Source organism: Alligator sinensis, unplaced genomic scaffold (assembly GCF_000455745.1).
Source record: "Alligator sinensis unplaced genomic scaffold, ASM45574v1 scaffold420_1, whole genome shotgun sequence".
NCBI classification, from domain to species: Eukaryota; Metazoa; Chordata; order Crocodylia; family Alligatoridae; genus Alligator; species Alligator sinensis.
The window spans coordinates 725,605-738,525 of NW_005842298.1; the positions used below are offsets into that span (position 1 = coordinate 725,605).

The 12,921-nt window shown below is 39.1% G+C and overlaps 1 protein-coding gene across 19 annotated transcripts in view; it reads right to left on the bottom strand.

Moving 5' to 3' along the window:
• Nucleotides 1-12,921, bottom strand: part of TRIO (trio Rho guanine nucleotide exchange factor) — a 466,181-nt gene that overhangs the window by 138,028 nt on the left and 315,232 nt on the right. For 18 of the 19 annotated variants that reach the window (XR_003095137.1, XR_003095138.1, XR_003095139.1 and 15 more), the window contains 8 exons: nucleotides 11,855-11,970; nucleotides 8,723-8,845; nucleotides 5,745-5,939; nucleotides 5,508-5,623; nucleotides 4,793-4,859; nucleotides 4,007-4,116; nucleotides 2,209-2,278; nucleotides 978-1,067 (listed from right to left, as the gene is read on the bottom strand). Coding sequence is in view for 16 of the 19 variants with exons in the window: in XM_025209612.1 (XP_025065397.1) it covers nucleotides 978-1,067; nucleotides 2,209-2,278; nucleotides 4,007-4,116; nucleotides 4,793-4,859; nucleotides 5,508-5,623; nucleotides 5,745-5,939; nucleotides 8,723-8,845; nucleotides 11,855-11,970 (887 nt within the window). In the remaining 3 variants the exon portion in view is untranslated. The remainder of the gene's footprint in view (nucleotides 1-977; nucleotides 1,068-2,208; nucleotides 2,279-4,006; nucleotides 4,117-4,792; nucleotides 4,860-5,507; nucleotides 5,624-5,744; nucleotides 5,940-8,722; nucleotides 8,846-11,854; nucleotides 11,971-12,921) is intronic. The other variant, XM_025209615.1, reaches the window with a different exon arrangement.

The window sequence follows — 12,921 nt, forward strand, 5'->3', positions numbered from 1 at the left end:
GGCTAGCAATTGGCTCGCTAGCCGTACAAAAGGTTAGAGCAGTTTCCGCCCAAGTTGGAGGACTCCACAACCATCTCGTGGGGAACTCTGAGCGCGCAGTGGAGCCTAGCAAACTCCGTGTGTGTCTTGGAGGAGGACAGAGAGGCCTGATCAGCTCTTAGCCACTCCCCGTCATAGTGTGAATTTGACGTATCCCCCGTGTGAAGCGCTCGCGGAGCACTTCACACGGGGGATACGTCAAATATGTATATCGACGACTCATCTCAGTTTGGTGCGGTTCGGAAGAGATCTCATTTGTGTTTGTTTGTGTGCAACTGCAACTCAAGCAAGTTTCCTTCCTGCACTGTGACCATCGGCAGTGTAAGTAAAGCTTTCTTTATAAAACCAATACGCTTCTGTGCCTAACTCTACTCCGTCGTGGAAAAACCCCACCTGACGGTCCGGGCTACTGGCCATAGCCTCAGACCGACCTTCGGTCCCGACAAGTTTTAATTTAGAATTTTCATGCTTCTAGACAGAGCAGCTACTTCTTTCCAGCCCTGTAAATTATTTTAGTTTTCATTCAATTCAACGAAACTTAACCAAAATATACTACTGCAAAAATATGCAGCATCTGCCTCTGGAAACTGTGGATGTATGTCTCAGTTTTAAGTGATAAAATCTGGTTGCATTTTCACTTGATACCCAAATGTTACTAGGTTTCTAATTCCTTTGGTGTGTTAGTGTCTTTCTAATACTAAATGTTAATGGGTTTAGGAGAACATTATAGCAATCTAACACTATAAATTAAACACAGGAAACATTCTAAAACACATTCAATTTAACTGAGGTTGTTCTAAATCACTGTCAATTACTGAAAACTCATTTGATGTTCCTGCCCAATTTTCATGTTAGGGACTGAACAAAGTAATTAGAGGTGCACAATTAAAACAGCCCATCCAAATTTTTCTTTTGGGTACAAGTAGTCTGGTACTCACATCAAAATATGCTCCTGCGTGTTCCAGTATCAGCTGAGTGGAATCTGGCTTATTTTTACAATATGTAACATACATTTGGAACTTGTCTGCCTGCATAAACAAAACACAAATTCAAATAGTTTATTAAAAAGCATTTCCTCTGCCCAAGCTACTGCAGATTTTCCTATTCAAATCAGCAGCAAGAGAACATGCAACAGATAAAGTTATGATCCAAACACTGAAAAGCAAGACACTGATTTCTAAGGCAGAAAATAAATGCAGTGATCTGCATTCTACCCCGAGACACAGGTACATGATTCATGTGAGCTTCTTTGGGAGCTTAACAGGGGTGGATGCAGGGCGGGTGGAAACATAGCAGTGCAGTTGCACCCCCTCTCATTCCTGTTCCATCTAGAGTTTAAAACCAGATGCCTGGCAGTGGCAGCGCTTACGTTCAGGCAGCAGGAAGGAAGTCACTTGAATTCATGGCTGTTTATAAATCACCCTGATTCCTTTTAAATTCTTCATTCCACAAGTGTTAACAACCCTGTCTGCTTTTTAATGGTCTTTAATGGTTCCACTAATTAAACTAGCCTTTCTTCTGCAATTCTGCTGTCAGCTGCTCTGATAATGTAGCAGCTCTGCAAACTGTTTTTAGCTCTAACTCAGGCATAGAATTAACTTTCAGTGAAGCACTGAATGCACTGTCAAGGTGCTCAAAAAGGCTTGATTTTGTTTATGAATCTGAAAGTGATATACACTTAATAAATGTACACTAATAATTACAGGACTAATGAAACAACATATTTTGAATATTTCTGCCTAGTTAATTGTGTTTTTATACATAACATATGATATAGCAAATTAATGCACATTCCAATAAGGTTATATTTATTTTTGCTTTAATCCTGAACGGAATAATGTTTAATCCTAAACAGAATAATGCTAGTCCCCTAGCATATTAGTAAAGCTTCTAGGTTTTATTTTAAGTAGAGAAAAGTGTTGCGTTACGTGTGATGATGTAGAACACCATCTCCACCGCCCCCTTTCCACAATCCTAGATCCACCCACTAGTATTTGAAGGTCAAGAGTTTGCAGTATAATCTATAGTTTATTTATTCCACGATGAAAGAAAGTGTGAATTTATACAAATTCAGCCCTGAATAAACTGGTTACAGGAGATAAAAGACTCCACTATCCTTTCCATCTTGATTTTACTTGTTACTTTTAGCCACAAACACAATTTCATTACCCAAGTGACAAAGCAGTGCCCAACATCTTCCGGTAACTGTTCATATTTCTCCAGCTCCTTTAGGAATATACTATACGTAGAAGAAAAGAAAAGATTAAAAGATAAAAAAGCCCATGGAATAATATTAGGGCACCTAACACATACAAAAATTTATTTGAATGACAGGGTCAGATAATTTATTTGGACATTAAAGGAATGAGAATCTGAGATACTAAAACCCTAAAATCTCCCATCTCTTAAAACTCTAATTTTTTATGCAGCTGATAAATACTAGGCCTGTGTGAAGCGGCTAGTATTTGCTTTGGGATTCGGATTCAGAGTCGGCTGATTCAGGAGACTGTGATTTGATTTGGTAATTTGAATCACTGTCCTGAATCAATTCAGCCGAATCTGATTTGAAGATTTGTCTGTCGCCGAATCAGCTGAACCTAACAGGCCCCACCCCCTGTCCACTATCCCAGCCCTGTCAATGGCTGCCCTGCCTGGCCCCAGCATCCTGTTTTTTTTTTGTTTTTTGTTTTTTTGAAGAGCCAGGATGTTGGGGCCAGGCAGGACAGCCCTTGACAGGGCTGGGAGAGTGGGCGGGGGTCATGGGGTGCTCAGGGAGGCTGGGGGAGCAGGCAGGGGATGGGGCCTGGTAAGGGTCCCCCCTATGGTCCCCTCCCTCCTCCTCCAGCTGCCCCCCCTTCCCCCCCCCTTACTGGTATGGAATCCGGGTCCAGCTCCCTGTGGCAGTGAGCAGGGACTGCCTGAATCTCTGAATCTCTTCCAAATCGATTTGGAGAGCTTCGAATTGATTCAGACTTTTTATTGGTCTCCCAATTTGATTCGGAGAGTTGGCCGCTGAATCTCCACCGAATTGAACGAGAACCCAAAGCTTCACACAGACCTTATAAATCCTATTCTACCAGATGTTCTGACTGACAAATTATTTGTTCACTGAATAAGACTCAATAATTGCTGACATTTTTTTCAGAAACAGGTTAACTCAGTCCTTTCATCTAAAGCTTAGAAATGGTTTAACTTTTATAAAATCCTAAGAATAATAAAATAAGTAGAAGGAGGTCTGAAAGTGAAAGGGTTGTTTTTTTTCCTGAACACCAACTAATAAAAAAAAATTACTTGTTAAAATATACCCACACTATTTATCATCTCACTAAAGGGTAGCAAGTTGGGCAAACAGCAAAATCAGCATGCAAATTCCTCACCAATGGCATCCCTTGCCATCATTCTCATTTGTTACCAATAACCTTTCTTCCAGTAATTCATAGGATGAGTCCAGAAGATTATTAACAACCTCATAAAACTACACATTACTAATCACACCCCTTGGTAGCCATCTCCCAAGACACCAAGAAAGGTCCAAGACACCAAGAAAGAAAAGGAACCATCTTTCTCAGTGACCTCTACAATAAGGCCAAAAATGAGGCCTACAGACAAACTAACAGGAAGGATTCTGCCAAACCACAGCCTTTACAAAGACAATTAACCACCTGTGTCGTCTCCTCCCCTCTCTTTCCCTCTCAGGGAAATGGCCAATTTAAAATTTGTCTCAAGCTTTATTTGCTTCTTAAAAGATGCAAGATAGATTTCTGAACTAGATGAGGTGGTTTCAAAAAGGAGAGAGACATTTAGTGAAGCAGGTAAATTTCTTGGGGGGGGGGGGAGTTTTCAGATATTTTTGTGGCAAAATGGCCACATTATTTCATTCTTATAAACACAATGTTTTGATTAGGAAATCCCTCAAGTTATCATTTGGCATTACTAGTAGTATGGGAATGGAAGATAAGTCACTCACTTATTATGGAACTCATAGATCTCCTGCATGTTTCCGAAGATAATGTGTTCTTTGTTTACAATCCCAGGCGGGATCTCTTCAACACCACTTGTCATTTCCCACAGATATGTCTGGCCAGAAGGAAAAAGGTACGTTAAAAAGATACAAAGTTTCCAAAGAGCACTAGTCTGATCTTTTTTTAAACAAACACTCAAATGCTCTTATTTTCTGCATCTGAGTTTTGAAACCGATATTCAGACCTATTGGCTGAGAAGTAATCTTTTACAGTGTGCAATCTTCCTGGCAGCAGACAATGCTTCAGGGTAGTATACCAAGGTCAGGCTGGGAATCCAGAAGTTTACATTTTGTGTAATAGCAAGTGCTCAGCATTGCTTGCTCAAATGTAACCATTACTGGGCAATTTCCATGGAACCTCTCTGAATTTCTATTCAAAGAAAGTCAGCCTGTTGCAGAACATGTGATAAATACAATGAAAGAATTAACACTGGCTCATCTGTGCTGGTAACAAAAGCACAAACAAATACAAAACCCAACACAAGTGGACAGTCAGTTCTTAGTACATTAAGATAGTACTGTATTGGCCAAACAGATTTCCGTACTGAAATTATGGGCTAAATCCTGAAGTTGCTAACTCCTGTTACAGTTCAACTGCTTTTGACAAAATAGCAGGTCACAAATTAGTGTAGGATTTGATCCTGTCAAAGGGACAGTACTTGGGTTGTTACAGACATTCTTAATTAGAAAGTTATTCATAAAGAATCCTGGACCAATAAAATATAGACTTACATCCATGCATTCCCGAAGATCTCTTACATAAGCTTTTTCTGTTTGAATTAGCTCAGCCATAATGAACCTTAAGATAGATAACAAAACGAACAATTAGATCCAAGCTTGTTTCATGACAACTACAGTGCTATTACATAAACAAGAAAATGCTCCCCCCTTGTTTTTCTTTTAATGCTGGGAAAAGTTCATTACATGAGAGCTTAAAAGAGATCAGGAAATATTTTGGGGATGAGGGAAAGCAGGGAAAGACTGTAGCCTTCTATTAAATGCCAGCAATGAGCCTTGCCAGGGCTAGATTTTGACAATAACTATACCGAGAAGAAAAAGTTCCTTGCAGAAGCGTGTGGTTACAACTCAACAGGTAAGAAATTAAGTTCAACCACCGTTGCTAGCCATGAATAAAATATAATCCACTTTTTAATAAGATGTATTGATTACTAAGTGTTAGTCCTTCTTGAAAGTGCTTTTTCCTATAATTTCTCCCCTACCCTCACACATTTGTTTTTCCACTTCAACATTTATTTTTTGAACCTGAAGTGTTGGCTTTATGTTCCCCAAACCCTGGTGTTCAAAAACCAAAACAGGAAGAAGGCAACAATCTGTGCACGTCTATAGAAACTCTATTCTGGGAAATATACCACTTTAAGCCATGCTATAACAGTTACTTCCCTATCACAATCTATTTATTCATCTGCATCTGTAAAGACTGCATTACTCTTTCCTGCGGGCAGATTTTCGTTTTTCTTCATTAAGCTCATGAGCAGCATCTCGTAATTTCACCTCTGATCCAGGAACACTGGCTGGGATTATATCCAGCTGCAGGCTTTTGCTCTGTGTTAAAGAAGAAAAGGAGAAATGATGCAGGAAGGAAAACAGAAAAAGCAATGGCCCATGCAATTAGCTGCAAGGTACTGCTTGTTCTTCCACTAGTGTATGCTGAAATCTCACCTACCGATTTATTGGAATCTGAAGAAATCCCCAGAGCTTTCTCTAAACATGTCCTATATTTCTCCATGCGCAGAGAGAAGTCTCTGTATCTCTTATCCACTGCAGTGACACATTTTTTAATCTCTGCTGCATGGGCATGCCCCTTTTCACAAAAGCCATCAGCCAGCTGTATCAACAACTTTACTCTCTCTTTGGTTTGCTGTGAAAAAACAGGAAAACACTGAGAAATTACTGCCAAATACCTGTAACAAGAGGGCTTGTTTAGCATAATCTATCAGTAATGATAGGTATAGAAATGATGGAAGCAATTGGCTAGCCTTTTAAAAAAAAAAATTTACAAGCAGATCCTTTTTCTCTTTCAAGAACAGAAGGGCAGAGAGAGCCCCCTGCCTCTTTACTACTTAAACAGCAACAGCTTTAGAAAAACTCAACTTGCAGACAGACAGAATTCTCAGCAAAACACTGAATGTGGAGTGTAGTGTGCCCTGCAAAGTCAGATATTTAAAACAAGTTTCCAAATTAAAAAATCTGTGTATTATTAGTCTCCAAAAATCACTCTTTTCAGAAACAGTCACAAAAAGGAGATACTCAAATAACAATTTGCAGAATTAGGAAATTCTCTAACCATGAACTCTCACTGCTTCTAGGTGACAAAAAATATTCTCATCAGGTCCCTTTTAAGAGGAATTTGTAAGTGAAAGTTGTTAAAAAGCTATGTTGCATATTACAGCAGCTTGTTGGTAAGGGATGAACTGCAAATAAAGCCTCTCATGGCTTTTAAAGTATTACAGATCAATTAAGGTAAGGTTGGTCTCAAAGCTACATAATGAAACATAAAAGGTCTTACTTTAAAATAATGCTTGCTGCAAACTCTTCCAAAGAGTAATTAAGACAATAATAGCTTTGCCTTCATATCCACAGACACCAACAATGTTAACATAGATTTGTTCGATGAAGGCATTACACTCAACTGAAATCTCTCTACCATGCTGAAAGACATAAGGTGCTGCTTCCCCAAAATCCACTGCAGTGTTGCCCTGAAATGTGACAGCAGCTACAAGGCTACCGGAAAAATGTCAAAGCCAGATCTCCCAAATTAAGAGGGATACGCTGTATAATGCAGGTAGTTTTCAACGAAAATGCTGTAAATCCCATCAAGCAGACATGAAAGGACTCACCACGGAAGGCACAGGTCCATGACCATCCAAGCAACTACTTGAAGGAACACAGTTATTTCCTCTTCATTGTACTACCTAATGGAGAAGCTCTTCTGCAAGGTAAGCAGCTCCAGTGTGCAGAAGCATAGGTAAAAAGTTATTTTTCTGCTTTTTCCTCAGAGCAAGTGTAGGAGCACCTTTTTGGCTACCAAAAAGATCTGATACTTGCTGATACACTTAATGGAAAAGCAGTAGGGTTAGATTTAGTTTTTACTTAAAAATGTCAGGGAGCAAAGGGGAGGGAAAAGCAAATGGGTGAGCACAAATAACACTCACAAAAAGAGTTCCTAAGCTTTCTTTGCTTCCCTAAACTTTTCTTTGACAGCAATGTAAGTATATACACTTTTTATATAAAGGACTTCACTCATAAGCAAGGAGCAATTGTTGCCGTCTCCAAATCTCTCTCAAGTATTTCTGAACAGTTTGGAGGCTGAGCAGGAGTCATCCATATGTGAGAATACTATTACTCCAAAAGCACAAGCTCTCTGAGGATTTTAAAGAATCGAATCAGGCTTCAAGCAGTCTCCCCCATCACCACTTTCAGTCAAAAAATTGAGTAGACCACAACAAAAAGAAAATCTGGAAGCGCAACTAAAACATTCTTAGCCAGTTTAACAATTCATTCACAAACTCAAGGTTGTACCAGGACTGACCTGTCAGTGGCTATCAATAAGTTCAGAACTCTCTATTTGACTTATGTAAGATTGGTTTCTTTTTGAAGAACACTCATTTTTATTAGCTGAACACTTCTGATAATCATAAAATCGTATACCTAAGGCTAAACAGAGAATAATGTATGCTTCTGAAAATCTGCTACAAACACAAAGGAAGGACACCACCTCCCACTAAGGTAAACACTGACTGTCACTGGATATAACAAAGATGGTGCTTGCTACATGGAAGAAGCTATATAACAGGAGTTGACCATAAACCAAAGATTTAGCTAGACTAGGCCTTGGGTGGGGAGAGAATTGATGAGTGGCTTTTAACCAATCTCTCTTCCCTTCCTCCAGGCCCCAATGTCCCTTTCCAGCTGAGATTGGCCTATGTCTTCCTTCAGGCTGCCTACCTTGTCACCTGTTTGAAAGCCCATGGCCCTTTCACAAACGACAGAGAGCTGGGAGGTGGAGACCATGTGCAAATATTTAATAGGGGAGCAATAGGTTGTGAGGGAATCAAGTCTCTGCTGCAGCTTATTGGTTCCAGAGTTTAATTCAGGAATTAACTGTGGTTAGCATGAGATTTGTAGCTATGGTGCAAGATCTTTGGCACCACCAAACAGAATCAAGACAGAATTGCTATTGCCTAGAAGTACTGACAATATTTCAATAACCTGCATTTCTTAGACCTGAAAGACTTAAAGCTTTAATTACGGGTTATCTTATTTGTACAGTATCTACTATTTTGAAGCACAACTGGAACATAAACATTAGTATAATATCTTAATATAGACTAAAAATTAAAACAGATTATCCGTAATCAAGCCTAGACCCAAGTAACACCAAAGCTGAAAGGAAGTGATCTTTGCCTTTCTGAATGCTAACTCATGACAACCTTGTCACAGTAAGTTTACAGCTACTCCACCTGGAACGTTTGCCACTCTTACAGAACTGGGATTGTATGAGGCTTTTTTCTTTTATTACCATGTTTTTATGTTTATTATGCTCTCCATCCTCCCAAATTTCACCCTAAATGGTCACATACCCAAGAAAACCAATGTGTAATGGGAAAGCTTGTCAGGCTCCTACTATTGCTGTTTGTGTACCTTTGCAGTGATCTGAAATTCTTCATGTTCCTTCAACAACTCTTGAGTGTGTTGGATACTGGAACCAGTGGAGGTATGTGTGGATAAATAGAACTCTCCATTGTCGTGGATCCATTCCAGAGCCTAAATATAGCAAGAGTCAGTGGAGGGCAGAAGAGAGTGACATACTTTTGCCAACAAAAGCCTGTCTAAATCACTGTTATTCAAACATTGAATGGTCACATAAAAAGTACTAGATAGGTCTGTATTTCACTTTTACCCATCCTATATTTCATTGGAAACACTTCACAGTTTTCTACTACTGGGCCATAAAGTTTATGGAGCAAAACTACCTTACTAATTTAAGGAAAAAAGAGCTAATATTTCAAGTAAAACAGTTTGTTTAGTGGTGGACTAACTACCAATTTATATTTTACTTTGTGAGGGAGCTGGAATATGTTCATCAAAGTTAAGGTACATCAGGCTTTAGCTTTACAAAACTTTAAATAAGGCAGAAATGGAAAGCTCTCGGGCACATTAAATGTATTAATTTAAAATTTTCTACCTATAATTTTCTTGCCCATTTCATAATATCTGGTTATCTCCGTATCATTTAGAGAATAATGGTTAGGAAAATTCCCACAACAAAAAATTTGCAGTCCCCCTAAACAGCTTTCCCACTTGCTTCTATCAATCATTATTTGTGGTTGTGTCTAGAAAGGTGTTAACTTTTACCATACACTTTATTTAAAAATAAAAAATCCAATCTATACTGCGGTGACTGTTAACCTAGAGACTCAAGATATAAGACCAGAAAAAAGTTTCTACTCCTCCCAAAGCTTGGGACTTCAAGTTAAGAAAACTAATCTTACGGCTTCTACTATACTTTTACCTCACTCTGCTGGCCATTAATTACTACTGCAGCACAAAAAAGGCATGCAAAGCAGCCACTCTCTTTTGCAGAGACAATATTTAAAATAGTGATGGGGGGTGAGGTTGCACACCTTAATCTGGATACTCTCTTCTTCTTTCTACTATGCTTCTTCTTCCCACAACCTTATACCATGACCTTATGCACCAAACAGTAGACAAACTGGATTGTACCACCTTGCTTTCTTCATTCAACTTGATGGAAAGCACATATCCACACAGCTCTATGCTCATTACCAGCATACCTTTCCTTTCACAGCTCCCCATGTTATTTCTTACTGTGATCATGACATGGATAAAGAGCTTTTCCCCAGAAGCTAGCACTTTAAAGAATGCAGTGATTTTCTCATGAGAGGTGTTTTTCTGCTTTAGAAGTCCAGCCAACAATTTGAAGCCACCAAAGCCAAACCTGAACTTTTTCATCTTCCTCAGCTCTTCCTCATTCCCCAACTACAGGCTGGTAAATTAGGGCACTGCCTTTCACTCTGCCTTCCCTTTACAACTATATAACCAGGCTATAATCGAAAGTCATGTTGCTTCTGGCTGCAGTGTTTCTTAAGTTTAGCTTCCCCCCCTATTTCTAGACAAGACCTAGGTCACTTTTTTATAATTCAGGTATTTTACTTTCTACCCTTCTGGCCTAAACAGCCAAACATAATCACTGAAGACTTTATTATGGAGATGCAGAAGTACACATGAAAAACCTCGGGGAAAACTGGATGTTATGTTATTGGCTCTTTAATGAAATAAGTTTTTAGATTTTAAATACCTGCCAGTTTATCTATACATTTACAGGAACAATTAATCCCTTTGTTCTATAGGAGTGCAGAAACAGGTCCACAAAACCCTGCTGTACCTTATTCCTGCCCAAATCAAATCAAAATTAATTTAAAAATATTTTCCTAATCAGGTTGTCAGTGTGCATTGTCAATTTGATTTGAAGTAACCAAATTGTCAGCTGCTTGGAAAAACATGGTTCACAAAGGAAGTGCTGACAGGCTCTCTGATATGCCAGTCTCTGTCATAATGATCACTATATAAAAGCAAGCAAGGCTGAATTTGTACGTTGTTTCTCCGATAAAAGAGTTTTTTTAAAGAGGGATTCACGTTGAACATCATGGGTCACGATTCACTCTAACGTGACTCAAATTACTGCTGTCACTGTTTCCCTTTGAATTCAGCTGTACAAAAACATGTTGGTACATCGAGCATTGCAGAGGAAAACCAGTCTGCCTAGATAATTCTGAGGAAAAAAGTGTAGCAGTCCAGGGATTAGAAAACTGAGTATTTTCATATACCCATTTCATTTTCATCTACTTAAATATTTGTCGTAACTGTCATTGTTCTACATTAGTCAGCAAGGTGGTGCTTCTTGTCCGCACTAAAGGACAGACAATAGCCATCCTGTCTGAAGCCTTTTTGCTTACATAGAGTTGTATTCACAGGAAGATAAGATTACTTGTGGGACATTTTTAGGTAGTTTTCTGAGCTCTATATAAACAAAAACTACCTGTTCCTGTTTTACCAAGTGGCATGGCTGACACCCTCAGTGCGACCTCTAGTTACTTTAAAAAAAAGTTAACAGTTTCAATTAATATTTCTGCCTTGAAGTCCCCCTGTGGTTTAGTAGTCTTTTTTAAAACGTTTTTTAAATTAAATGTTTTTTTTCCAACGTGGCACTCATAAATCCACACGAATACAGGAAGTGGAATGCAGGACAAACAGTGAAACCAAACATACACAAAACCACCAAGATTCTTCTGACCCTTTGCTTACTGTTACAGAAGAATTCAAAATTAATCTTCTATTTTGATAAACTTACTCTAATACCCAGGGAAAACGATCAGCTGGCCTGTTAGATAACTCCCTTGATCCATTTATATTGGCACAAGTTAATGTGTTTAATTTTTTCAACAATACATACTAGTAAAAAAAAAAAAAAAATCTATTGGCAATGCAGTACAAGTATGGCAGGTGAGACGGGAATGTAGTAAGTCAAACTATAACTAAATGTATAAGTGTAATGCTACTATACTGAAAGAAGAATGAGGGCTAAGCAGTGATGTACCTTGCTATACCTTATACCTTGACTGTTAAGGGCCTGGTAACTACACATGTGTTAAGTTATTTGTTCCTTCGACGGCCAGTCTTTATGTCCAAATGGCCTTTAAGAAATATGAGTAAAAAATAATATTCTAGCGTAGTCTTAGAGAAAATCCTAACCTGTTTGGCACTTCTTTCAAAGACCACATACTGCTGACACTGGTCAAGTCGCCTTTTCCGCATGGTCCAATAATGTAGTACACGGTTCTCTCTCTGAAAGAGTTCATTCAAGATATCTGAAAAGAGAATCAGGTGAATTAAAGGTTGCAATGTTTTGGTGGAAAATGATAGGCAGCAATGAGTTTGTAAGCAGGGTACATATCTGTTGTTTGTTTTAGAAATTTTTAATACAGTTCTTTTTAGTTTATGGAACAACGTGCGCCCTTTTTTCTTTAGATGAATATTATCCTGATTAAATAGACAGGACAGTTAATCAAAACATGGTACTGAAACAATGTGTTCTTTTAAAAAGCAGTTTCTCATGAAAAAAGCTCTGTTTTCTTCCTTAATTTGAGACTACAGAAAGTACACTTGTAAGAGATATTTCCACATTGCCACAAGGAGAGACTAAGAACCAAGACATGATACATTTAAGCATTCAAGTTCATCGTAATGAATAATTATTCGTAATCTGAAATGTCTACGGTCCTTCTTAAAAGAGATGTGTTGCTGTGTAATTTATGGACAAACATAAAACCAAATAGATTAATCTGTTTGTTCAGTGCCTAATGAATGTGAAACCCTAAGGGTATGGACAGACGTAACACTTCTAAGATTCTAAATAAACTTTAAATCCTAAGGGCACGTCCACACATGCAGACATGTGTGCTTGCAGCAGCTCAAATAGAAGTGGTGCAAATTTGAGCCAGGGCTTTTTGCCTCAGCGCACGTGCCCAGACACGTACTTCAGTGTGGGGCAAATTGTGCCACTTGAGGCAAAATAACCCTGCCTGGCTCCTCCTAGATCTGCAGCCAGGGGAAGCTAGAACCCAGGGCCAGAACCTGTGCTGGCCCCAGCAGTATAAAAAGCTGCCCTGTCAAGCAGCTCAGGGCTACTCGCTCAGGTGCTTCTGAGGCCCAGCCAGTTGGTACCTGGCGACACTACCCCTTGTGCCAGCTGGACTGCTGAAACAGCCCAGACAGTTCCCTGCACCCTCTACCCACTGCAGCAATCTGGCAGTGGGGGC